The sequence below is a fragment of the Salvelinus fontinalis genome, chromosome 2, assembly GCF_029448725.1.
Source record: "Salvelinus fontinalis isolate EN_2023a chromosome 2, ASM2944872v1, whole genome shotgun sequence".
Taxonomy (NCBI): Eukaryota; Metazoa; Chordata; class Actinopteri; order Salmoniformes; family Salmonidae; genus Salvelinus; species Salvelinus fontinalis.
The window spans coordinates 72492737-72513777 of record NC_074666.1 but is presented as its reverse complement, the minus strand read 5'-3'; the positions used below and the strand labels follow the sequence as shown (position 1 = coordinate 72513777).

The window sequence follows — 21041 nt, the reverse complement described above, 5'->3', positions numbered from 1 at the left end:
CCGAAAAAGACAAAAAATTATATTTATTTTTTACTTCTTTAATTTTGATAAGAAAAAAGCTGGGGGCTGATGTCTGCTGGAGATTGATGGACGAGCAGATGGACAGAGCGCAGAGTTGAGGCAATCTGAGGATGTTTTTAGCACACAGTAGAAAATATGGGACAGAGGGCCCGGGGGCGATCAAAATTTGAAAAAAACTACAGCTCAGTTAAAGATCATAGGAGAGCAGACTCACCAATGAGCATGATGAGTTCCATCTGTCTGTCCGTAGCTCTGGAGGGACAGTATGTGAGTCAGCAAGCCCTGAAGAGCTATACCCCGTAGAACAACACCCACAGGATTAGGTTAAAAATAATAACATTAATAAATCATCCAAAATTAATTTATAGACATGCTGGATCATCACTCTTTAATTTATTCAAGGCCTCTTGGCAGATTTGAATATGTGGGTAGGACCTCGCTCAGATGGAAAATCTGGGATCCCAGCAGCTTCTCTCACACACACACACACACACACACACACACACACACACACACACACACACACACACACACACACACACACACACACACACACACACACACACACACACACACACACACACACACACACACACTCATTGAATCTAGCACCTCCCACACACATGCACACTCAGTATGTGTGGTTATGTGGCAATTACAGTCCATACAGAACAAACACACAATGCTAGGAACTTCTGTAGATGGTCTCATGATGTTTGTTGTAATTAGAAAACAATGAATGGTTTTTATTAAGACATCATCTTGAGACTACACTGTTAGAAAAGGGTTCCAAAGGGGTTCCTTGGCTGTCCCCATAGGAGAACCATTTTCAGTTCCAGGTAGAGCTGTTTTTGTTCAAGGTAGAACTCTTTTGGTTTCCATGGAAAGTGTTCTACATGTAACCCAAAGGGTTGTACCTGGAACCAAAAAGGGTTCGTCAAAGGATTCTCCTATGGGGACAGCCGAAGAACCCTTTGAGGTTCTAGATAGCATCTTTTTTTCAAAGAGTGTATATTATGAGTTGTCAGTAGAGCAGTGTCTTAGTTCTGTGACTGTTGGGATGGGATTTTTAGATGAAGGCAGAAATATGGAAGCAGATAAGGTATGTAAACATCTTTGCATGGCAATGACATTGACCTTGGTTCTCACGTGGTCCTGTTTGCATTCAACACTGAAGGAAACTGATTCGAATGGTGTGTCCAAGCCATACATGGTGGTTATGTACAGATGTAGGATCTTCATTTGAGCCAGTTTGCTACAACAGGAAAGTAATCCTGCAGCAAAAAGAAATGTGGATTATAGTTAATGGACATTTTATATAGGTTGATTGATACATTTGTCATAGGGAAAATCAAGTTTGAAGTTTCAAAGTGGAAATAACAAAATGCAAAAGTATTTTTAAACTTCAAATACACTACAAGTAAAACATTTCCTGCATTGCAGTTCTCCTGCAACAGGGTGATCAAATTAAGATCCTACAACTGTATGATGGTCCTTGACTTTGACCCATACCTTTGGCTGCATATTATTCAGTTACTAACATGGCACTGAATCTGTAGGGCACATGCCAACTGATTTGAGGGCTCCATGAATGTTTAGTTTAGATGTCTGTTAGGTTGCTTTAGTTTTGCATGTTGTTTAGCATATCTGATCATTATTTCATAAGAATGTGTGAGGTAGCCTGGTCCCATGCTCTTTGTGCTGTAGCCACCTAACGTTTGGCATGACAACAAGAGAGGAAATGGCTCAAGCACAAACAGACTGGAAAACCAGGCTATGTGAGGGGTGTTGTGGGCAGAGTTTACCATGTCTGAAGGAATGGATTTATTGGCCATCTAAGTAGTGTTTCCCATACTGACTAATTAACTGATTGGCCCATACAGGTAAAACAAGGCTTTTATCAAGAGGCCTGTCTGCTAGGGCTGTGTTTGGTTTACAGGATATCTTTGCCAACAACTATCTAGACAACTTGTCACAACAGCTATGTTTTACCTCACAAGTGTGATAATTTATTTATTCGTCTTTTATGTAATATATTTTACAGTAAAAACAGATTAAGTGCCAAAACGTAAACCTAGTACTATATGTTAGGAGTGATGCAAGCGCTAGTTGGATTAGTTAGTGTGCTGTGATCATCTATCTGTCAGGAGAATCTTTTGGCCAATTTGTGCTTGAATGCTTTCTGATTGGTGAAAATGTTTAGCTGTATGCTACATTTCAGGGACACTGAAGTCTTTCTGTACTGATAGATACATTATTGTGTTCAGTTCCCTTATTTCCTCAAACAAAGTGGCCCCTAAATCATCAGCTTTTATTGACTCTGACAGTGGCATGACATGGAAAAACAAGATTGATATTTATGAGGCAAGAATCTTTGAGATTGCTTTCCGTTTGAATGGCAATATTAGATTGGGTAAAAAATGAAACTGATACTTAATTAAAAACTGAATGGCCCTTCTCTTTTTTTCAGAGATTTTTTGTGTTCCCTAGAGGGTCACAGCTTGCAAAAAGCGTTATCTGCAAATGCCAGCAGGTAAAAATAACAGAAAATAACAGTTCAAGGAAGCAGTGATTATACCTCCCAGGTAGCAGCTATTATCACCATTTTATCTGAGATTCTAAGAAATAGCCCAGCTAGTCTAGTGTTCAGCAGCCATATAACACTGTGCATATGCTTCTGGTTCAACTGCAAGTTACCCAAGTTGATAATCACTTGTGATTTATCAGGCCTTTGTTAATGACTGCAGTTATGAAGCTTATGAAATACGTAACTGAAATTATTCAAGCAAGTTCATGCATTAAAATGTATTCTGGAGATACTCTGTTTTTAATTAAAAAAAATGTCTTATACGTCCTTTAATTGTATACTTCTTCTTTTACCGTTGCTTGTTTTAGGTTCTTTTTAGCCATTGGTGGAGCATCAGGTACTATCTACAAATATGGTCAGCTTTTGGGGAGTGACAAGTAATTTATGAAACATTTATAAAAGTAGCTATATATAGTGCACACTTTAGATTAGAGGCTGCAAAAGGGTTGATTAATAATTAATAAATGGTTTCTAAGCAACTACAATAATCGTCATCTGAGGTATTAGTAAGTGAATGTAGACCTACTCACATTTATAAATGTACTCATTAAGAATTCCTAAATATCCCATTCATGATATACAGTGCCTTCAGAAACTATTCATACCCCTTGACTTATTCCACATTTATATGTGTTACAGCCTGAATTCAAAATTGACTAAATTTATATTTTTTCTCACCCATCTACAAACAATACACCATAAAGACAAAGTGAAAACATGTTTTTTGAAATATTAGCAAATCTATTGAAAATGAAATACAGACATATCTCATTTACTTGAGTATTCACACCTCTGAGTCAATACTTTATAGAAGCACCTTTGGCAGTGATTACAGCTGTGAGTCTTTCTGGGTAAATCTCTAAGAGCTTTCCACACCTTGATTGTGAAACATTTGCCTATTATTCTTTTCAAAATTCTTCAAGATCTGTCAAATTGGTTGTTGATTGTTGCCAGACAACCATTTTCAGCTCTTGCCGTAGATTTTCAAGTAGATTTAGGTCAAATCTGTAACTCAGGAACATTCACTGTCTTCTTGGTAAGCATGCTGAAAGGTAAATTAATCTCCCAGTATCTGGTGGAAAGCAGACGTGGAAAGCAGACTGAACAAGCATACCCATAACATGGTGCAGCCACCACTATACTATGGAGAGTGATGTAATGTGTAATGTGTTGTATTGGATTTGCCCCAAACATAACACTTTGTACTCAGGACAAAAAGGGAATTGCTTTGCCACATGTTTTGCAGTATTACTTTAGCGCCTTGTTGCAAACATGATGTATATATATATTTTTTTTTAAATTCTATACCGGCTTTCTTCTTTTCACTCTGTCAGTTAGGTTAGTATTGTGGATTAACTACAATGTTGTTCATCCATCCTCAGTTTTCTTCTATCACAGCCATTAAACTCTGTACCTGTTTTAAAGTCACCATTGGACTCATGGTGAAATCCCTGGGTGGTTTCCTTCCTCTCCGGCAACTGAGTTAGGAAGTGACTGGGTGTATTGATACACTATCCAAAGCGTAACTAATAACTTCACCATGCGCAAAGGGATATTCAATATCTGCTCCCCCCCCCCCCCCCCCCCCCCTAATCTATCAATAGGTGTCCTTCTTTGTGAAGCATTGGAAAACCTTCCTGGTCTTTGTGGTAGAATCTGTGATTGAAATTCACTACTCGACCGAAGGACCTTACCAGTGGCTTCCCTAAAAAATGTACCTAGGAAAAAACATAAAATAACTTATCTTTTGTCTCTCTGTGTTTCATCATTTTCATTCAATTCGCAAGAGGCTGAATATCTTTCACCGGAGAAAGCATCTTAGCAAGCGAAACAGTGCCCCTCTGTCTCTGTATGTGTAGGCCATCTATCCGATTCTGTCTGGTCAAAAAGTGTATGACGTTGTTGCCTCCCGTAGCGTTGAATGCAAAGGAAGACAGAATTTGGAATTTGGCCTCCCTTAAAAAAAAAAAAGTATAAAATAATAGCCAATCAGTGTTGAGCTAAACTGAGTGAGTGCAACTGTGAATGGTCCTGGCGCACCAAAACAAAGTGTCAAGAGAAGCCAATTTGGATTTGGCTTCACTCAAACCACATCGAGAGCAATACATCATTAACAGAAACAACTTGAATTGTTGCATCTCATTGTGTTGTTGTCCTCCGGTTGCTAACTAGCTAGCTAAAATTGTCCCATTCCTAAATTAGCCATGAATGGGGATAAGGATTTGGACTTGTGGTTTAACCTAAATCTCCAAACTGGCCAATGATTATAACGGAGATTCTGATCCAATCATAAATTCATACAGTGTGCCCCCAGCCTGTGAGGATGGAAGCTCAATATGTAGCTAGATGTAGAAGGTTAATGTTAACTAGTTAACATGGTCCATGAAAGGAAGTTAGGCTAGCGAGCATGCATTTTAGCCAGGTAGCCTAGGACATAGACATTTCGTCAACATGAAAGAGAGGAGGATAGCATTGGCATTTCTCTACAAGTAGGGTGAATCAACACACACACGTAAATCAGAACCATGGACAGCCACATCATATTTAGGTTACATTGATTAGATTCAATCATTTTTGGTATCTTTTAGTTGTCACTACATGCAATATGCTTTGTGGACTTCACCGGACAGAGGTTGCTCTCCGGTTTTGTGATGAAACAAAAGTTGGGTTGAATTTATTCTGCCACTGTGTCCTCTTATTGTCTAGGTCTTAGGCCTATATATCACGGCCGCAAGGCATACTGTATGAACTAACAGGTTATAGAGCAAACAACACAATTATCACAACACATTGGTTGTAACATGCCTTTTTTTCTGGCTTGGCTTCCCTAGTGATTTTACCCACCCACTGCTACTGGACCTTAGAGATGATTATATGTGTGGGGTAGAGACATGCGGTAGTCATTCAAAAATCATGGTAAACACTATTATTGTACACAGAGTGAGTCCATGCAACTTATTATGTGACTTGTTAAGCACATGTTTACTCCTGAATTTATTTAGGCTTGCTATAACAAAGGGGTTGAATACATTTTGACTGAAGACATTTCAGCTGTTCATTTGTAAATCATTTGTAAAAATGTCTAAAAACATAATTCCACTTTAACATTATGGGGTATTGTGTGTAGGCCAGTGAAAAGAAATCTGAATTTAATAAATTTTTAATTCAGGCTGTAACACAACAAAATGTGGAAAAAGTCAAGGTGTGTGAATACTTTCTGAAGGCACTATATATAAATACATTTATAAATATCAAACCATTAATCAGCCATTAACAAATGCCTTTTATGAGTTGATAATAATTTATTTATAACTGTTTTAGAAGTACAATAGTATATTGATCATTTACAAATTGTGAATATAAATTACTATTTAGAGATTGCTTATTGACATTTACAAATGTAGGAACAATGATTAATAAATGTTAAGTAAACTCTTTTAAAACTGTTTATAAATGATTAATTAAGGGATCTTTATCTCGATGAACTTCATGTTGTATCCATTATCTCAGATGGGCAAAGAGGAGAAATTACAGAAAGTGCTCAGCATTGAGTCAAGGCCCTCGACCAATCGAAGAGCATCAAAATAGACTGGCATCAAAGGCTGTGACACCTGTATCAAAGAGCATGACGAAGCCAAGAGCAGGACTGGGTGGCAGTTGTCAAAAAAACATTGGATTGCTGTTGTTTTTTGTTGTTATTGTCGTCCCATTTATATCATGCCCAAGAAAACGAGAGCACTCCCTGTCCCTCAATAACCTTGCCATAGCAACATATCCTCATGACAGTGAAATGAAAGCACCTATGGAAACATTAAAAAAAATACACTCAGTTGCCAGTTTATTAGGTACACCACCCCATTCACTAAAATGGTTTGCTCCTACAGACAGTGAGTCACGTGGCCATGGCTTGCTATATAAACCATGCAGACAAGGCATCGAGGCATTCAGTTACTGTTCTACTGAACGTTAGAATGGGAAAAACTAGTGATCTAAGCAACTTTGAGCGTGGTATCATTCCAAGATGGCGTAGCAGTCAGGCGTCTTTGTCTTCGTCCTGTCGTGTCATGTGTATATATCTTTTTCCTTCGCATTTTCTTCGCATATATTTAGTATATATTTTTTAAAGATTTTTTAACCTCAACTCCAACATTGGATTGCTGCAACCCGCCTCACCCAATGTGGTATGGATCTGCTATTTTCTTTACTTTAGAACCATAACCCCCAACAGAAACTAGCCAGCTAACTAGCTACTAGCTAGTAGTCAGCTAGCCACTGCTAGCGGTCATCAGCTAACCTTAAGCTAGTCTGCACAGCTCCTGCCAGTCTGCACAGAGCGATTCAACTCAGAGCATACTGAACCCTTTTTCCCCACATCTCCAGATTCCAACCACAAGCTCTGAACCTTTTCACCTGGATCATCACAGCTAGCTAGCTGCTATCCGAGTTGCTACTCCTGGCTAACGTCTCTGTCCCGAAGCAAGCACCAATTAGCCTAGACTTGCCTATGCTATGCCCATCTCCCGGCTAGCTGAAGAGGTCCATCAGCCACTCCCCGCCGATCCTTTGCGACTGGTCTACCGACGTAATCCGCCCGAGGGGGTTTTCAACAGGCTCCTCCGTCGTGACGTCCCCTGAATGCCCATCTGATAGCCTGCTATCCGCGGCCCGCTAGCTGTCGAGAGCATATCGGACTGTTAGCTGAAGAGGCCCATCAGCCAATTTTCTTGGGCTACAATACCTATTTTTTCTTGGGCTACAATACCTATTTGGACCCTTTTACTACACGGAGCCCTGCCAATCCATCATGACTGGTCTGCCGACGTAACCGCCCGAGGGAGCTTCAACTGACTCTTCCGTCGCGATGTCCCCTTAACGGGATTGCAGCCATAAAAGGTTAACGGGATCGATATGACAACAGCCAGTCGAAGTGCAGGGCGCCAAATTCAAAAAACAGAAATCTCATAATTAAAATTCCTCAGACATTCATGTGTCTTATATAATTTTAAAGGTAATATTGTTGTTAATCCCACCAAGTGTCCGATTTCAAATAGGCTTTTCAGCGAAAGCACTACAAACGATTATGTTAGGTCACCACAAAACCACAATAACCACAGCCATTTTTTCCAGCTAAAGATAGCTTTCACAAAAACCAGAATAGAGATAAAATGAATCACTAACCTTTGATTATTTTCATCAGATGACACTCATAGGACTTCATGTTACACAATACATGCATGTTTTGTTTGATTAAGTTCATATTTATATAAAAAAATCTGAGTTTACATTGAGGCGTTAGATTCACTAGTGGCAAAAACATCAAGTGACTTTGCATAGACACATCGTTTCAACAGAAATACTCATCATAAATATAGATGATATATAATACATGGAATATAGACATGGAATTATAGATATATCTCTCCTTAATGCAACCACTGTGTCAGATTTCAAAAAAACTTTACGGAAAAATGAACCATGCAATAATCTGAGACGGAGCTCAGATGAATAGCCAAATTAGCCGCCATGTTGGACTCAACAGAAACCAGAAAATACATGATAAATGTTTCCTTACCTTTGATGAATTCATCAGAATGCAGTCCTAGGTATCCCAGGTCCACAATAAATGCTTGATTTGTTCGTTAATGTCCGTTATTTATGTCAAATTAGCTACTTTCGAATTGTTTACCAAACACCCTAACCAAAGTCTCAAAGCGCGACCACTATAACGTGACGAAATGTCCAAACGTTCCGTTACAGTCAGTAGAACCATGTCAAACGATGTACTGAATCAATCTTTAGAATGTTGTTAACATACATCTTGAATAACGTTCCAACCGGAGAATTACATCGACTTCAATTGAGAGATGGAACGGAGCTGCCTCTCACGTGAACGCGCGTGTTGAATGCATGGTCACCTCATGGCAGTGATTACTAATTTCTGTCTCCTTCGACCCCCCTTCACATTAGAGTCATCATTCTTAGTTCTATTGACTGTTGACATCTAGTGGAAGCCGTAGGAAGTGAAACCCCATCCATATCTCTCTGTATTTTCAATGAGAGCTTGGTTGAAAATATGGCACCCCCAGAAAAAATCCAAACAGGAAGTGGAACTTCTCAGGTTTTTGCCTGCCATATGAGTTCTGTTAATCTCACAGACAAAATTCAAACAGTTTTAGAAACTTTAGAGTGTTTTCCATCCAATACTAATAATAATATGCATATATTAGTAACTGGGACTGATGAGCAGGCCGTTTACTCTGGGCACCTTTCATCCACGCTACTCAATACTGCCCCTGCAGCCATAAGAAGTTAAGGCCCTTCTGCTAGCCTGCTAACCCCGGCCCGATAGCTGTCTGAATCGCCGTGTCTCCAGCCCGCCTAGCTACTCACTAGACCCCATGACCACTCGGCTACGCATGCCTCTCCCTAATGTCAATATGCCTTGTCCCTTGCTGTTTTGGTTAGTGATTATTGTCTTATTTTACTGTCCAGCCCTGCTCAGTATGCCTTAGCTAACCCTTTTGTTCCACCTCCCACACACACGATGACCTCACCTGGTTTAAATGGTGTCTCTAGAGACAATACCTCTCTCATCGTCACTCAATGCCTAGGTTTACCTCCACTCTATTCACATCCTAGCATACTGTCTGTACATTATCCCTTGAATCTATTCTTCCGTGCCCAGAAACCTGCTCCTTTTACTATCTGTTCTGAATGCACTAGACTACCAGTTTTTATAGCCTTTAGCTGTACCCTTATCCTACTCCTCCTGTGATCCTCTGGTGATGTAGAGGTTAATCCAGGCCCTGCAGTGCCTAGCTCCACTCCCATTACCCAGGCGCTCTCATTTGTTGACTTCTGTAACCGTAAAAGCCTTGGTTTCATGCATGTTAACATTAGAAGCCTCCTCCCTAAGATTGTTTTATTCACTGCTTTAGCACACTCTGCCAACCTGGATGTCCTAGCCATGTCTGAATGCTGGCTTAGGAAAGCCACCAAAAACCCTGAAATTTCCATTCTTAACTATAACATTTTCCGACAAGATAGAACTGCCAAAGGGAGCGGAGTTGTAATCTACTGCAGAGATAGCATGCAGAGTTCACTGCCTCATTGCCTGCGTCTGCTATGGGTCTGCGGTCAAACGACCACCCCTCATCAATGTCAAACGCTCCCCAAAACACCTCAGCAAGCAGGCCTTTCTAATCGACCTGGCCCATGTATTCTGTAAGGATATTGACCTCATTCCGTCTGTAGAGGATGCCTGGTTATTCTTTAAAAGTGCTTTCCTCACCATCTTAAATAAGCATGCCCCATTCAAAGAATTTAGAACCAGGAACAGATTTAACCTTGGATCTCTCCAGACCTGACTGCCCTTGACCAGCACTAAAACATCCTGTGGAATACTGCATTAGCATTGAATAGCCCCCGCGATATGCAACTTTTCAGGGAAGTTAGGAACCAATATACACAGGCAGTTAGGCAAGCAAAGGCTAGCTTTTTCAAACAGAAATTTGCATCCTGTAGCACAAACTCCCAAAAGTTCTGGGACACTGTAAAGTCCATGGAGAATAAGAGCACCTCCTCCCAGCTATCCACTGCACTGAGGATAGGAAACACTGTCACCACTGATAAATCCACTATAATTAAGAATTTCAATAAGCATTTTTCTACGGCTGGCCATGCTTTCCACCTGGCTATCCCTACCCCGGTCAACAGCCCTGCCCACCCCATAGCAACTTGCCCAAGCCTCCCCGATTTTTCCTTCACCCAAATCCAGATAGCTGATGTTCTGAAAAATCTGCAAAACATGGACCCCTACAAATCAGCCGGGCTAGACAATCTGGACCCTCTCTTTCTAAAAGTATCTGCTGCAATTGTTGCAACCCCTATTACCAGCCTGTTCAAACTCTCTTTCGTATCGTCTGAGATCCCCAAAGATTGTAAAGCTACTGCGGTCAAACACTCTAGACCCAAACTGTGACAGACCTATATCTATCCTACCCTGCCTTTCTATGGTCTTCGAAAGCCAAATTAACAAACAGATCACCGACCATTTCGAATCCCACCGTACCTTCTCTAGCTATGAAATCTGGTTTCCGAGCTGGTCATGGGTGCACCTCAGCCACGCTCAAGGTCCTAAACAATATTATAACCGCCATCGATAAGAGACAATACTGTGCAGCTGTATTCATCAACCTGGGCAAGGCTGTCGACTCTGTCAATCACCTCATTCTTATCGGCAGACTCAACAGCCTTGGTTTCTCAAATGACTGCCTCGCCTGGTTCACCAACTACTTCTCAGACAGAGTTCAGTGTGTCAAATCGGAGGGCCTGTTGTCCGGACCTCTGGCAGTCTCTATGGGGGTGCCATAGGGTTCAATTCTCTGTATACATCAATGATGTCGCTCTTGCTGCTGGTGATTCTCTGATCCACCTCTACGCAGACAACACCATTCTGTATACATCTGGCCCTTCTTTGGACACTGTGTGAACTAACCTCCAGACGAGCTTCAATGTCATACAACTCTCCTTCCGTGGCCTCCAACTGCTCTTAAATGCAAGTAAAACTAAATGCATGCTCTTCAACCGATTGCTGCCCGCACCTGCCTGCCCTTCCAGCATCACTACTCTGGACGGTTCTGACTTAGAATATGTGGACAACTACAAATACATAGGTGTCTGGTTATATTGTAAACTCTCCTTCCAGACTCACATTAAGCATCTCCAATCCAAAATCAAATCTAGAATCGGCTTCTTATTTCACAACAAAGCCTCCTTCCCTCATGCTGCCAAACATACCCTCGTAAAACGGACTATCCTACCGATCCTTGACTTTGGCGATGTAATTTACAAAATAGCATCCAACACTCTACTCAGCAAATTGGATGCAGTCTATCACAGTGCCATCCGTTTTGTCACCAAAGCACTATATACTACCCACCACTGTGACCTGTATGCTCTCGTTGGCTGGACCTCGCTTCATATTTGTCGCCAAACCCAGTGGCTCCAGGTCATCTATAAGTCCTTGCTAGGTAAAGCCCCACCTTATCTCAGCTCACTGGTCACCATAGCAGCACCCACCCATAGCACGCGCTCCAGCAGGTATATTTCACTGGTCACAAAGCCAATTCCTCCTTTGGCCGCCTTTCCTTCCAGTTCTCTGCTGCCAATGGTTGGAACGAATTGCAAACATCACTGAAGCTAGAGACTAATATCTCCCTCTCTAACTTTAAGCATCAGCTGTCAGAGCAGCTCACAGATCACTGCACCTGTACATAGCCCATCCAACTACCTCATCCCCATACTGTTATTTCTTTTTTTTTCTCCTTTCCCCAGTATGTCTACTTGCCCATTCATCCTCTGCACATCTATCACTCCAGTGTTTATTTGCTAAATTGTAATTATTTCGCCACTATGGCCTATTTATTGCCTTACCTCGCTCATCTTACCTCATTTGCACACACTGCATATATACTTTTCTATTGTGTTATTGACTGTATGTTTGTTTATTCCATGTGTAACTCCGTGTTATTGTTTGTGTCTCACTACTTTGCTTTATCTTGGCCAGGTCGCAGTTGTAAATGAGAACTTGTTCTCAACTGGCCTACCTGGTTAAAGGTGAAATAAAAATGTTAATTAAAGTATGATCATCGGTGCCAGGCGCGCCAAATCCAGTATCTCAGAAGCAGCCGCCCTCCTGGGCTTTTCACGCACGAGAGTGTCTATGGTTTACAGAGAATGGTGCGACACACAAAAAACATCAAGTCAGAGGCAGTCCTGTGGGCAAAAACAGCACATTGATGAGAGGTCAAAGGAGAATGGCAAGCTGACAGACGGGCCACAAACTGGCAAATAACGGTGCAGTACAACAGTGCTGTGTATCTCGAAATGCACATTTTGTCCATCCTTGTCACGGATGGGCTATTGCAGCAGACAACCACACCGGGTTCCACACCTATCAGCTAAAAACGAAGCGACTCCAGTGGGCACGCTATCACAAACACTGGACCATTGAGGAGTGGAAAAACATTGCCTGTTCTGACAAATACCAGAATTTGGTGTAAGCAGCATGAGTCCATGGCCTCATCCTGCCTGTTGTCAACGGTACATGCTGGTGGCGATGGTGTGGTATGGGGAATGTTTTCCTGGCACACGTTAGGTCCCTCGATATCAATTGAGCAATGTTTCCTTGCCCCAAATAATTCAGACTGTTCTGGAGGCAAAGGGGGGTTAGACCCAGTACTAGATGGGTGTACCCAATAAACCATGTATGATCATGTGCATTAGTGATCATCTTTAAGAGGCATGTGTCTTCTGTTCTTCCCAGCTATGGAACACAATTGATCTGGCTAAGAGGGATGATTACGTGGATGCAGCTCTGAAGTACTCACTTAGCTTTTATGTCTCTTTTCCCATCGCACTCCGCACTGCTGCACTGACTGGCCAGACTCATTCAGAAATATTTGTTAGCTGGACAAATGGCTCCCGAGTGGCAGTAAAAGAGAATGACATTGATTAAAAGACGTGTGTGTTCTGCATTCATACTATATTCCTGCCTTCCCCATGGTACCCTGACCAGCTCATAACCCCAATTTGTAAATGTAATACTTTAAAAAATGTATTTTAAGGCTGGCCCACAGGTCCTGAGCTGCTCTTCTCTGTGCAGAGAAGAGAAATGCTAGAGATAAGAGAGAGCCTTCAGGGAAAAGCTGTCCCATTGTGCAAAGACCATTCCACTAACAATATGTTAATAACTGAAGGAAATCAAGGCATTAGTGACAATGTTATGTTCATAACCCAAGGATAAAGATAAATGCAATGGCTTCCCTCTCTTCTCCATGTGGAGCTGAAGACTTCAGAGCGTGATCTTGTTAGCCTGTCATGTGTGCCCTTTATTTGGTTCTGTTTGATTTATGGCAGCAATCCCAACGCATTCCTTCTCCCTGGTGTCTCCGAAGCTCGGGGAAACCAGCACAAATGTTGGAGGATGGTAAATGTATGCACCTCGCATGAAAATAATCAAACAATTTAGAATATAGAAATTGTGCGATGGAGGAAAATGCTCTTAGTCAAAATGAAACATTTAAGAAATATACACTGAGTGTACAAAACATTAAGAACAACTTCCTAATATTGAGTTGCATCCCCCCTTTTGCCCTCAGAACAGCCTCAATTCATTGGGGCATGGACTCTACAAGGTGTCGAAAGTGGATGGATGTCCGTTATGTGGTGGACCATTCTTGATACACACGGGAAACTGTTGAGCATGAAAAACCCAGCAGCGTTGAAGTGGATTTAACAAGTGACACAATAAGGGATCACAGCTTTCACCTGGATTCACCTGATCAGTCTGTCCTAATGTTTTGTACACTCAGTATATATACTGTATAATATTTCTCTTCAATATTTCTCTTCAACCCTTAAAACATCTGTTTATCTGTCACGTTCCTTGCCAGTACATTTTCACAGTTGGTCTTTCTTCATGTAGCTCAGATCAGAACCTGAGCGTCAGTGAGGTGGAAAGCCTGCTTTGAATCTGCTTCACCTCAGCTTCCAGATTTTGAAGTGATGATAACCTTTTAGTGAACTGAGGAAACAGTCGGAGTGTTTGATGAACCCTCAATGAGCTCAGCTCACGTCTGTGCTATTATAAGTATAATTTTGATTTTCCTGAAAAAAATTCATTCAATTACATTTCCGAAAACAGAGAAAATATTATTATGCATATTTCATGGGACAGAAACGAATAGATTTGAAAACCATGATAATATGCAAAATGGTATTACATTTAACTGTGGTGATAGATATGACATGTTCTAACCCACTTGGTACAGATGTCCGTTCAACTACTATTTTTTATGTATATTTGGTGGAATTGTCAACTAATGTGAAGTCAACGTGATATCAAAAAAAAATTGCACCATGACGTTGGATTTACATTAAAAGTTTGGTGAAAAAAATACAAAATTCCCTGACGTTGATGCTTTTTGCAAATCCAATCAGTTTTCCACGTTGATTCAACATCATCACATGTATTTATTTTTTATGACGTGGAAACAACCTTGATTCAACCAGTTTTTGCCCAGTGGGAAGTCCCTAGAATTCATGTGTATGTGTCCATTTTGTAGTTCAGTACATCCATTGCTGACCAAATACCTCTCTTGTAATGACGGTACCTATGACACAGGACCAAGTACCAAGGGACAAAGGATGACCTGCTTGACCCAGGTCGTTATGTTAAATCAATACATAATCTTCTTTTTAATTAAAAAAACAAGTCACATTTTTGCAAGTGATTTAAAACTATATACATTGCTGTTACAGCTTCTTAGCATAAAGAGATGAATCCACGGTCATTCCTATCCGTGTTTTCATGAGTTCTACACAGTATGATGGCAGGAGGTAGATAGAGAGAGAAAAAGCCAGGTGTTAATTTGTTCCAGAACCCCTACACGTCATCAGTAGTGGATATTTACCCAGCGTGGCATTGCGACTCCACAGCTAGATACGAAAAGGGCCCTCCAAAGCCTTCGAGCTTACCTGAGCTTTCTCCTGTCTCACATTAACTGTGCACACATACACACACACTCCATATTTACATTCACACAAGTACATACACACCGATGACAGCATATGTGTTGGCAGAAGAGCTACACACAGTGGTCTGTGGTGCACCAGAGTACCTAGTTACCAATAAAATGTAAATTATTAGCCCCAGCAGTGGCTGTTTGTGGGAACACACTCTGTTTAATTTGTCTGAGGGGTCAATAGCCATAAAGAGAATCCAAACACAGGTGTTGCGATCTGGTTGATTTCTCTCCATGCCCTCACTCCTTGTCTGGCCTTAATTATTTCCTGTCTGACTCATGCTGGGCTGCGTACCTAGTGACATCCCGTTTGGGTGTCCTTTTTCATAATTTCATGCTTATCATTTAATTTAACATCCACTACCTGCTCTTTTTTGTTTTGTTTCATCTTCCACTCTCATTGTTTTCCCCAGCTATTCATTTGTCTTGAGACTTGTTTTAACAGCAGCTTTTCACACAGCCAGACACTGACGTCTTCTTCTCTCATGTACCTCATGCTTCTGGGAATTTACCAAACAAGGCTTCACCTGAATGATGTGCAAGAACACAATTAAAGCCGTTTGAAAAACCCCTCTCAATGACGTATTGTCTGGCTACTATTGTGCCTTGGCCCTGAAAGAGCCCATAAGAGGCATAACAGACATAAAGCCGCTGTCAAGTCGGTCACATCCCTTTAAAGGTCCCTTTTAATTTGTGTCTCTCCTTCTCTCCATTGAGCTACAGATGCTTCTCAATAAAAGATGAGATATGAAAGATCTCCTTAGTTTAATAAGTCTTTCTGGTCTCTCCACAGGACAGATGGGTGGGAGTTGAGAGAGACAGACAGACATCCCCCTGCTCCTCCATCTCTCCTGCCTGGACTTCTGCTCACCGCCCCCTCAGAGATGTCAGAGGACATGTGGGAGAACAGAACAGTCCCCAGCTCTTACCCCGACCTCCCCCTGTCTTTGCTACTATGCAACGACACCCTCCTCAATGACACCCTCCTCAACGACACCCTCTTCAACTGTATCAACTCCACCAACATTCCAGAGATGCCATTAGGACCCAGTGTAGCAGGGGTCCTCATCCCACTCATCTACATCATCGTCTGTGTCATCGGCCTTGGCGGGAACAGCCTGGTCATCCACATTGTGCTGCACTACTCCAAGACGGAGTCTGTGACTAACATCTACATCCTGAACCTGGCCATCGCTGATGAGCTCTTCATGCTGGGCCTGCCCTTCCTGGCTGTCCAGAACACCCTCCAGTTTTGGCCCTTTGGCTCCTTTATGTGCCGCCTGGTCATGACCGTGGACTCCATCAACCAATTCACCTCCATCTTCTGCCTGACCGTCATGAGCATTGACCGCTACCTGGCAGTGGTCCATCCCATGCGCTCCTCCAAGTGGCGGCGGCCCCAGGTCGCCAAGGTGGTTAACGGCACAGTGTGGGCCATCTCCTTCCTGGTGGTCCTGCCTGTGGTAATCTTCGCCAACGTCCACAAGACGGGTGGCACCTGCAATATCTCCTGGCCTCGGCCGGCCGACATTTGGCGGGCGGCTTTTATCATCTACACGTCCACAGTGGGTTTCTTCTGCCCACTCCTCATCATCTGCCTCTGCTACCTGCTCATCGTCTTCAAGATCCGCAGCTCTGGCAAGAAGGTCCACGCCACGTCCACCAAGCGCAGGAAGTCTGAGCGCAAGGTGACGCGCATGGTGGTGATCGTGGTGGCCGTGTTTGTCTTCTGCTGGTTGCCCTTCTATGCCCTCAACATTCTCAACCTGCTGGTGTCTCTGCCATCAGAGTACCCGGGCCTCTACTACTTTGTTGTGGTAATGGGTTACGCCAACAGCTGCGCCAACCCCATCGTCTACGGCTTCCTGTCAGAAAACTTTAAGCGGGGCTTCCGCAAGGCCCTGTGTCGCTCCTCACGCAAGGTGGAGAGCCACGACCTGACAGAGCGCCAGCAGCAGCAGGAGGAGAGAGGTAGGGTGCTGAAGCCCCGAGAGAGCTTGAGGAGGGTCGTACGAGATGAGGAGGAGGAAGAGGATGATGAAGACAGGGAGGACGTCACAGAGATGACGGAGATCTGTAGGATCGCCCAGAATGGGAACGAACATCCTGAGAGTTCCCAGGCCCTGTTAACACCCAAGGCGTCAGCTCCAGGGGCATCTGAGCATGTGGCATCCCCAGAAAGGAAAGCCAAAGCTGGTGACATTGGTGGGAAAGGCCCAAGCTTGGGGCCTCCAGCATCCCTGCATAATGGACACACAAATGGGAGTGTCAAACCACTGCCAGAGGAGCCAGTGGAGAAGAACACCTCACTGGAGATAAGCTACCTATAATGTAAAATAACTGTCTCTGAAGTCAGTTACCTGATGGAACTTGCATTAATATTTTGTAGCATTCATGTAATGTCTATGGAAAGAGCTAAAGTGTGGCTCTATTTAAATGTACAGCGCTATACACATATAGAGAAGAGAAGCACTCTGCAAGGCCATAGCACCTTTCATAATGTATTGCTACATTTCTGATCAATGGGCTGAGAGCGTTTGAACTCTGCATCAAGCCAATGGAATTTGTGTTACAATGACTTGATACTGCCTGTAAAACGGTGTATATACTACGTTCTTTCTGAAGACATTTGTACAATTTCAATCTGTGTTTATATGTTTTCCCACGTGATCACTGTATGTACATAATGTCTGTGCCTTTTTCCAAACTTATCTGACATATCTGATTGTGTTACATTTTTACTGCACAATGTGACAATCAATTATATATAGATGAATGTAGCGTCACTTTTATATCCTAGTCATTCACCTCGCTACACCTTAGCTGGAGGAACAGAGGACAGAAGAAAAAGAAGGCACCTTCTATTCCATGCCAACAGAATGGCCCTACACTCTTAGAACAAGGGTTCCAAAAAGGTTCCAAAAGGGTTCTTTGGCTGTAGATAGCACCTCATTTTCTAAGACTGTACCACTTGTTTGTTTAGATTGTTGAGGACTGGGGGGTGCACAATCAGAGGAGGAAAACAGGTGCCCTGATTGGCATTAAATCAAACAGTGGTTGTAGATTTTTGAGGGTTTATTTTGCTTGTGTGTTGTGAGCCGTGGTTGTGTTTGTACTGCTGCTATTTGGGGGAAGAAAAGGGCTCTGGAAAGAGTTGGCAACTTGGCATCCGGTGAGAGTGTCTCATGTTACTGAATATGTCACATTCCTGACCTGTTTTCTGTTATTTTTATATGTGTTTAGTTGGTCAGGGCGTGAGTTGGGGTGGGCATTCTATGTTTTGTGTTTCTATGTTTAGGTCACTTGTAATTAGCCTTATATGGTTCTCAGTCAGGGACAGGTGTTTGACGTTTCCTCTGATTGAGAACCATATAAAGGTTGGCTGTTCACAATGTTTGTTTGTGGGTGATTGTCTTCCGTGTCTGTGTATGTTGCACCACACGGGACTGTTTCGGTTTTGTTCGTTCGTTTGATGTAGTCTGTTCCTGTTCGTGAGTTCTTCGTGTCTTTATGTAAGTTCCATGTTCAGGTTTCGTCTACGTCGTTTTCTTATTTTGTAGTTTGTTGAAGTGTTTTCGGTTTTCGTCTGTACTTTAATAAACTTAATTATGTATTCACAACCCACTGCATTTTGGTCCTCCGATCCTTCTCTCCTCTCCTCGTCCGAGGAGGAGGAGGAACTAGACGATCGTTACAGAATATCAAGGTGGAATATCTAGTGACAGTGTCTCATGTTACTGAATATCAAGGTGGAATATCTGGTGACAGTGTCTCATGTTACTGAATATCAAGGTTGAATATCTGGTGACAGTGTCTCATGCTACTGAATATCAAGGTGGAATATCTGGTGAGAGTGTTCAATTTGCTTGAGGGCATACCAAGGTTGCACATATCTGATTGTTGTTGTGTTGTTGTTCAACACTTGACCCTCTGGTTTCTGTAACTCAGCCTATATAGTATGCCATTTGAAAGGTCAAGGAACATCAGAGTTCCTATACACGGATTGTTTCTTTTAAGAATGACTTTTTCCTTTTCTTTTGAATGCTATCTGGCAGCTATGACAGGGGAGCCACATTGGAGGCATTGAGGTTGAACAGACAGAGGATATGAGAATATAGACAGATAAGATATGAGCATGAATGGCTGAAATCACGACATTGTAGGGATGGTATCTACAATATCTGACACCTAGGTGATTCATATGATAAATGTGTAATAAATGTATTTGTTTTATCATAGATATTTACTTGGATAACAAAAGGAGCGCAGAATGTAAAAATAGTGGATGTTCTCTTTAGAGGTCTAGTTCATCAGGGGAAAAGACTACTGTAAATCATGCACAGACCAAGCCATGAAAAAGAAACTGGTACTGTAGGTGCACACAGAATATGCATTATTAGACCGTTACACCAGAGTTATCACAAATCCACAAACCCTCATAAACCATTTTGCCCAGTGGAGTAGAAGGCATTAGGTGAAACCACACTGACCAACACAGAAAGTGCCTCAGTATATTGTTACACTCCACCAACATTGTTGACTCTTGTGTCCCTTTCACTGCATTCAATGATACAAATAGCAGTGTATTGTAGAAAGCAGTTAACTCACTTGAACAATGCTACCTGATCCATGATAAATCAATTTCCTCTGCCACCCCCGCCGCTGCCACACTCCCACACACACACTCTCTCTCACACAGCTGCATTAAGAGGTGTGAAAACATCATTAACCTGTTGGGGATGGGGGCGCTGTTTAGACTATTTATGCTAATGTGGCTAATTTTTTAAACGGCTTCCCACAAAATCCTTGATCGTACAATATGCATATTATTATTATTATTGGATAGAAAACAGTCTATAGTTTCTATAGGAGTTGAAATTTTGTCTCTAAGTGGAACAGAGCCCATTCTACAGCAATTTCCCTGACATGGAGTCAGATTTGAGAAACGTTGGCCACTTTTCTGAAGTCATTTAAACGGGCACTGTCGTTGCTATGACTATACGGACACTTCTTACGTCTTCCCCTGGATGCCTTTACGTGATGACGATTCCAACGGGCTCGATTGCTCGTTCACAGGCCCTACAAATGTAAAAAACCTTTAGCTAGCAAGTCTTTTCTTGCTGCGTAACGCGCGTGGAAGACACCGACCCTCTCCTGTTCCAAGCGTTAGTTTAGCCTGTTATATTTCTCCGGTCATCTTTTCACTCGTTATAGGAGTTACAAACATCACAAAGTAGTTAATTTAAAGCGTTTTATAGCAATTTATATCCGTTTAGTGCGATTTTGGGACATTTATTTTTGCAACGATGTGAAAAGTTGGGCACGCTTTTCAGTTCATCCCGAACGTAGTTGACATTTCCACATGGCAAGAGGACAGCTTTCCACCAAAAGACGATTTCTCCCAAGAAAGGATCCTTTGCCCAAGATACTGATGGAAGAACAGCTCAAGGTAGGACATTTTTATTATGATAAATCGTGTTTCTGTCGAAACATTTTAGTGGCTTAGGACGCCATGTTTTTTGACGTAGCTTCGCTTGGCGCAAACTGTATTGAAAAGTAAGGATAAATTAAAAAATGTAATAACGCAATTGTATTAAGAATTAAATTGTCTATCAATCCCTGTCCACCCTATATTTTTTAGTCACGTTTATGAGTATTTATGTATAAGAGTAGATCACTGTCTAAGTGGCGCAAGGACGTTTTCTTTACCAGCTTGTCTACATTTCACATTGTCTAACCATGATTTTGGTGGCTAAATATAAACATTTTCGATCAAACTGTATATGCATGTTGTAATGTGATGTTACAGGAGTGTCATCGGAAGAATTCTGAGAAGGTTAGTGAAA

The 21041-nt window shown here is 42.0% G+C and overlaps 1 protein-coding gene across 1 annotated transcript in view; it reads left to right on the top strand.

The window, feature by feature from the left end:
- LOC129825084 (somatostatin receptor type 5-like) overlaps positions 1-19918 on the top strand; it is a 21233-nt gene extending 1315 nt beyond the window's left edge. The window contains exon 2 of the mRNA XM_055884866.1: positions 15989-19918. Within this exon, the coding sequence (XP_055740841.1) occupies positions 16080-17525 (1446 nt within the window). The 5' untranslated portion in view covers positions 15989-16079 and the 3' untranslated portion in view covers positions 17526-19918. The remainder of the gene's footprint in view (positions 1-15988) is intronic.
- The last annotated feature ends 1123 nt before the right edge of the window (positions 19919-21041 follow it).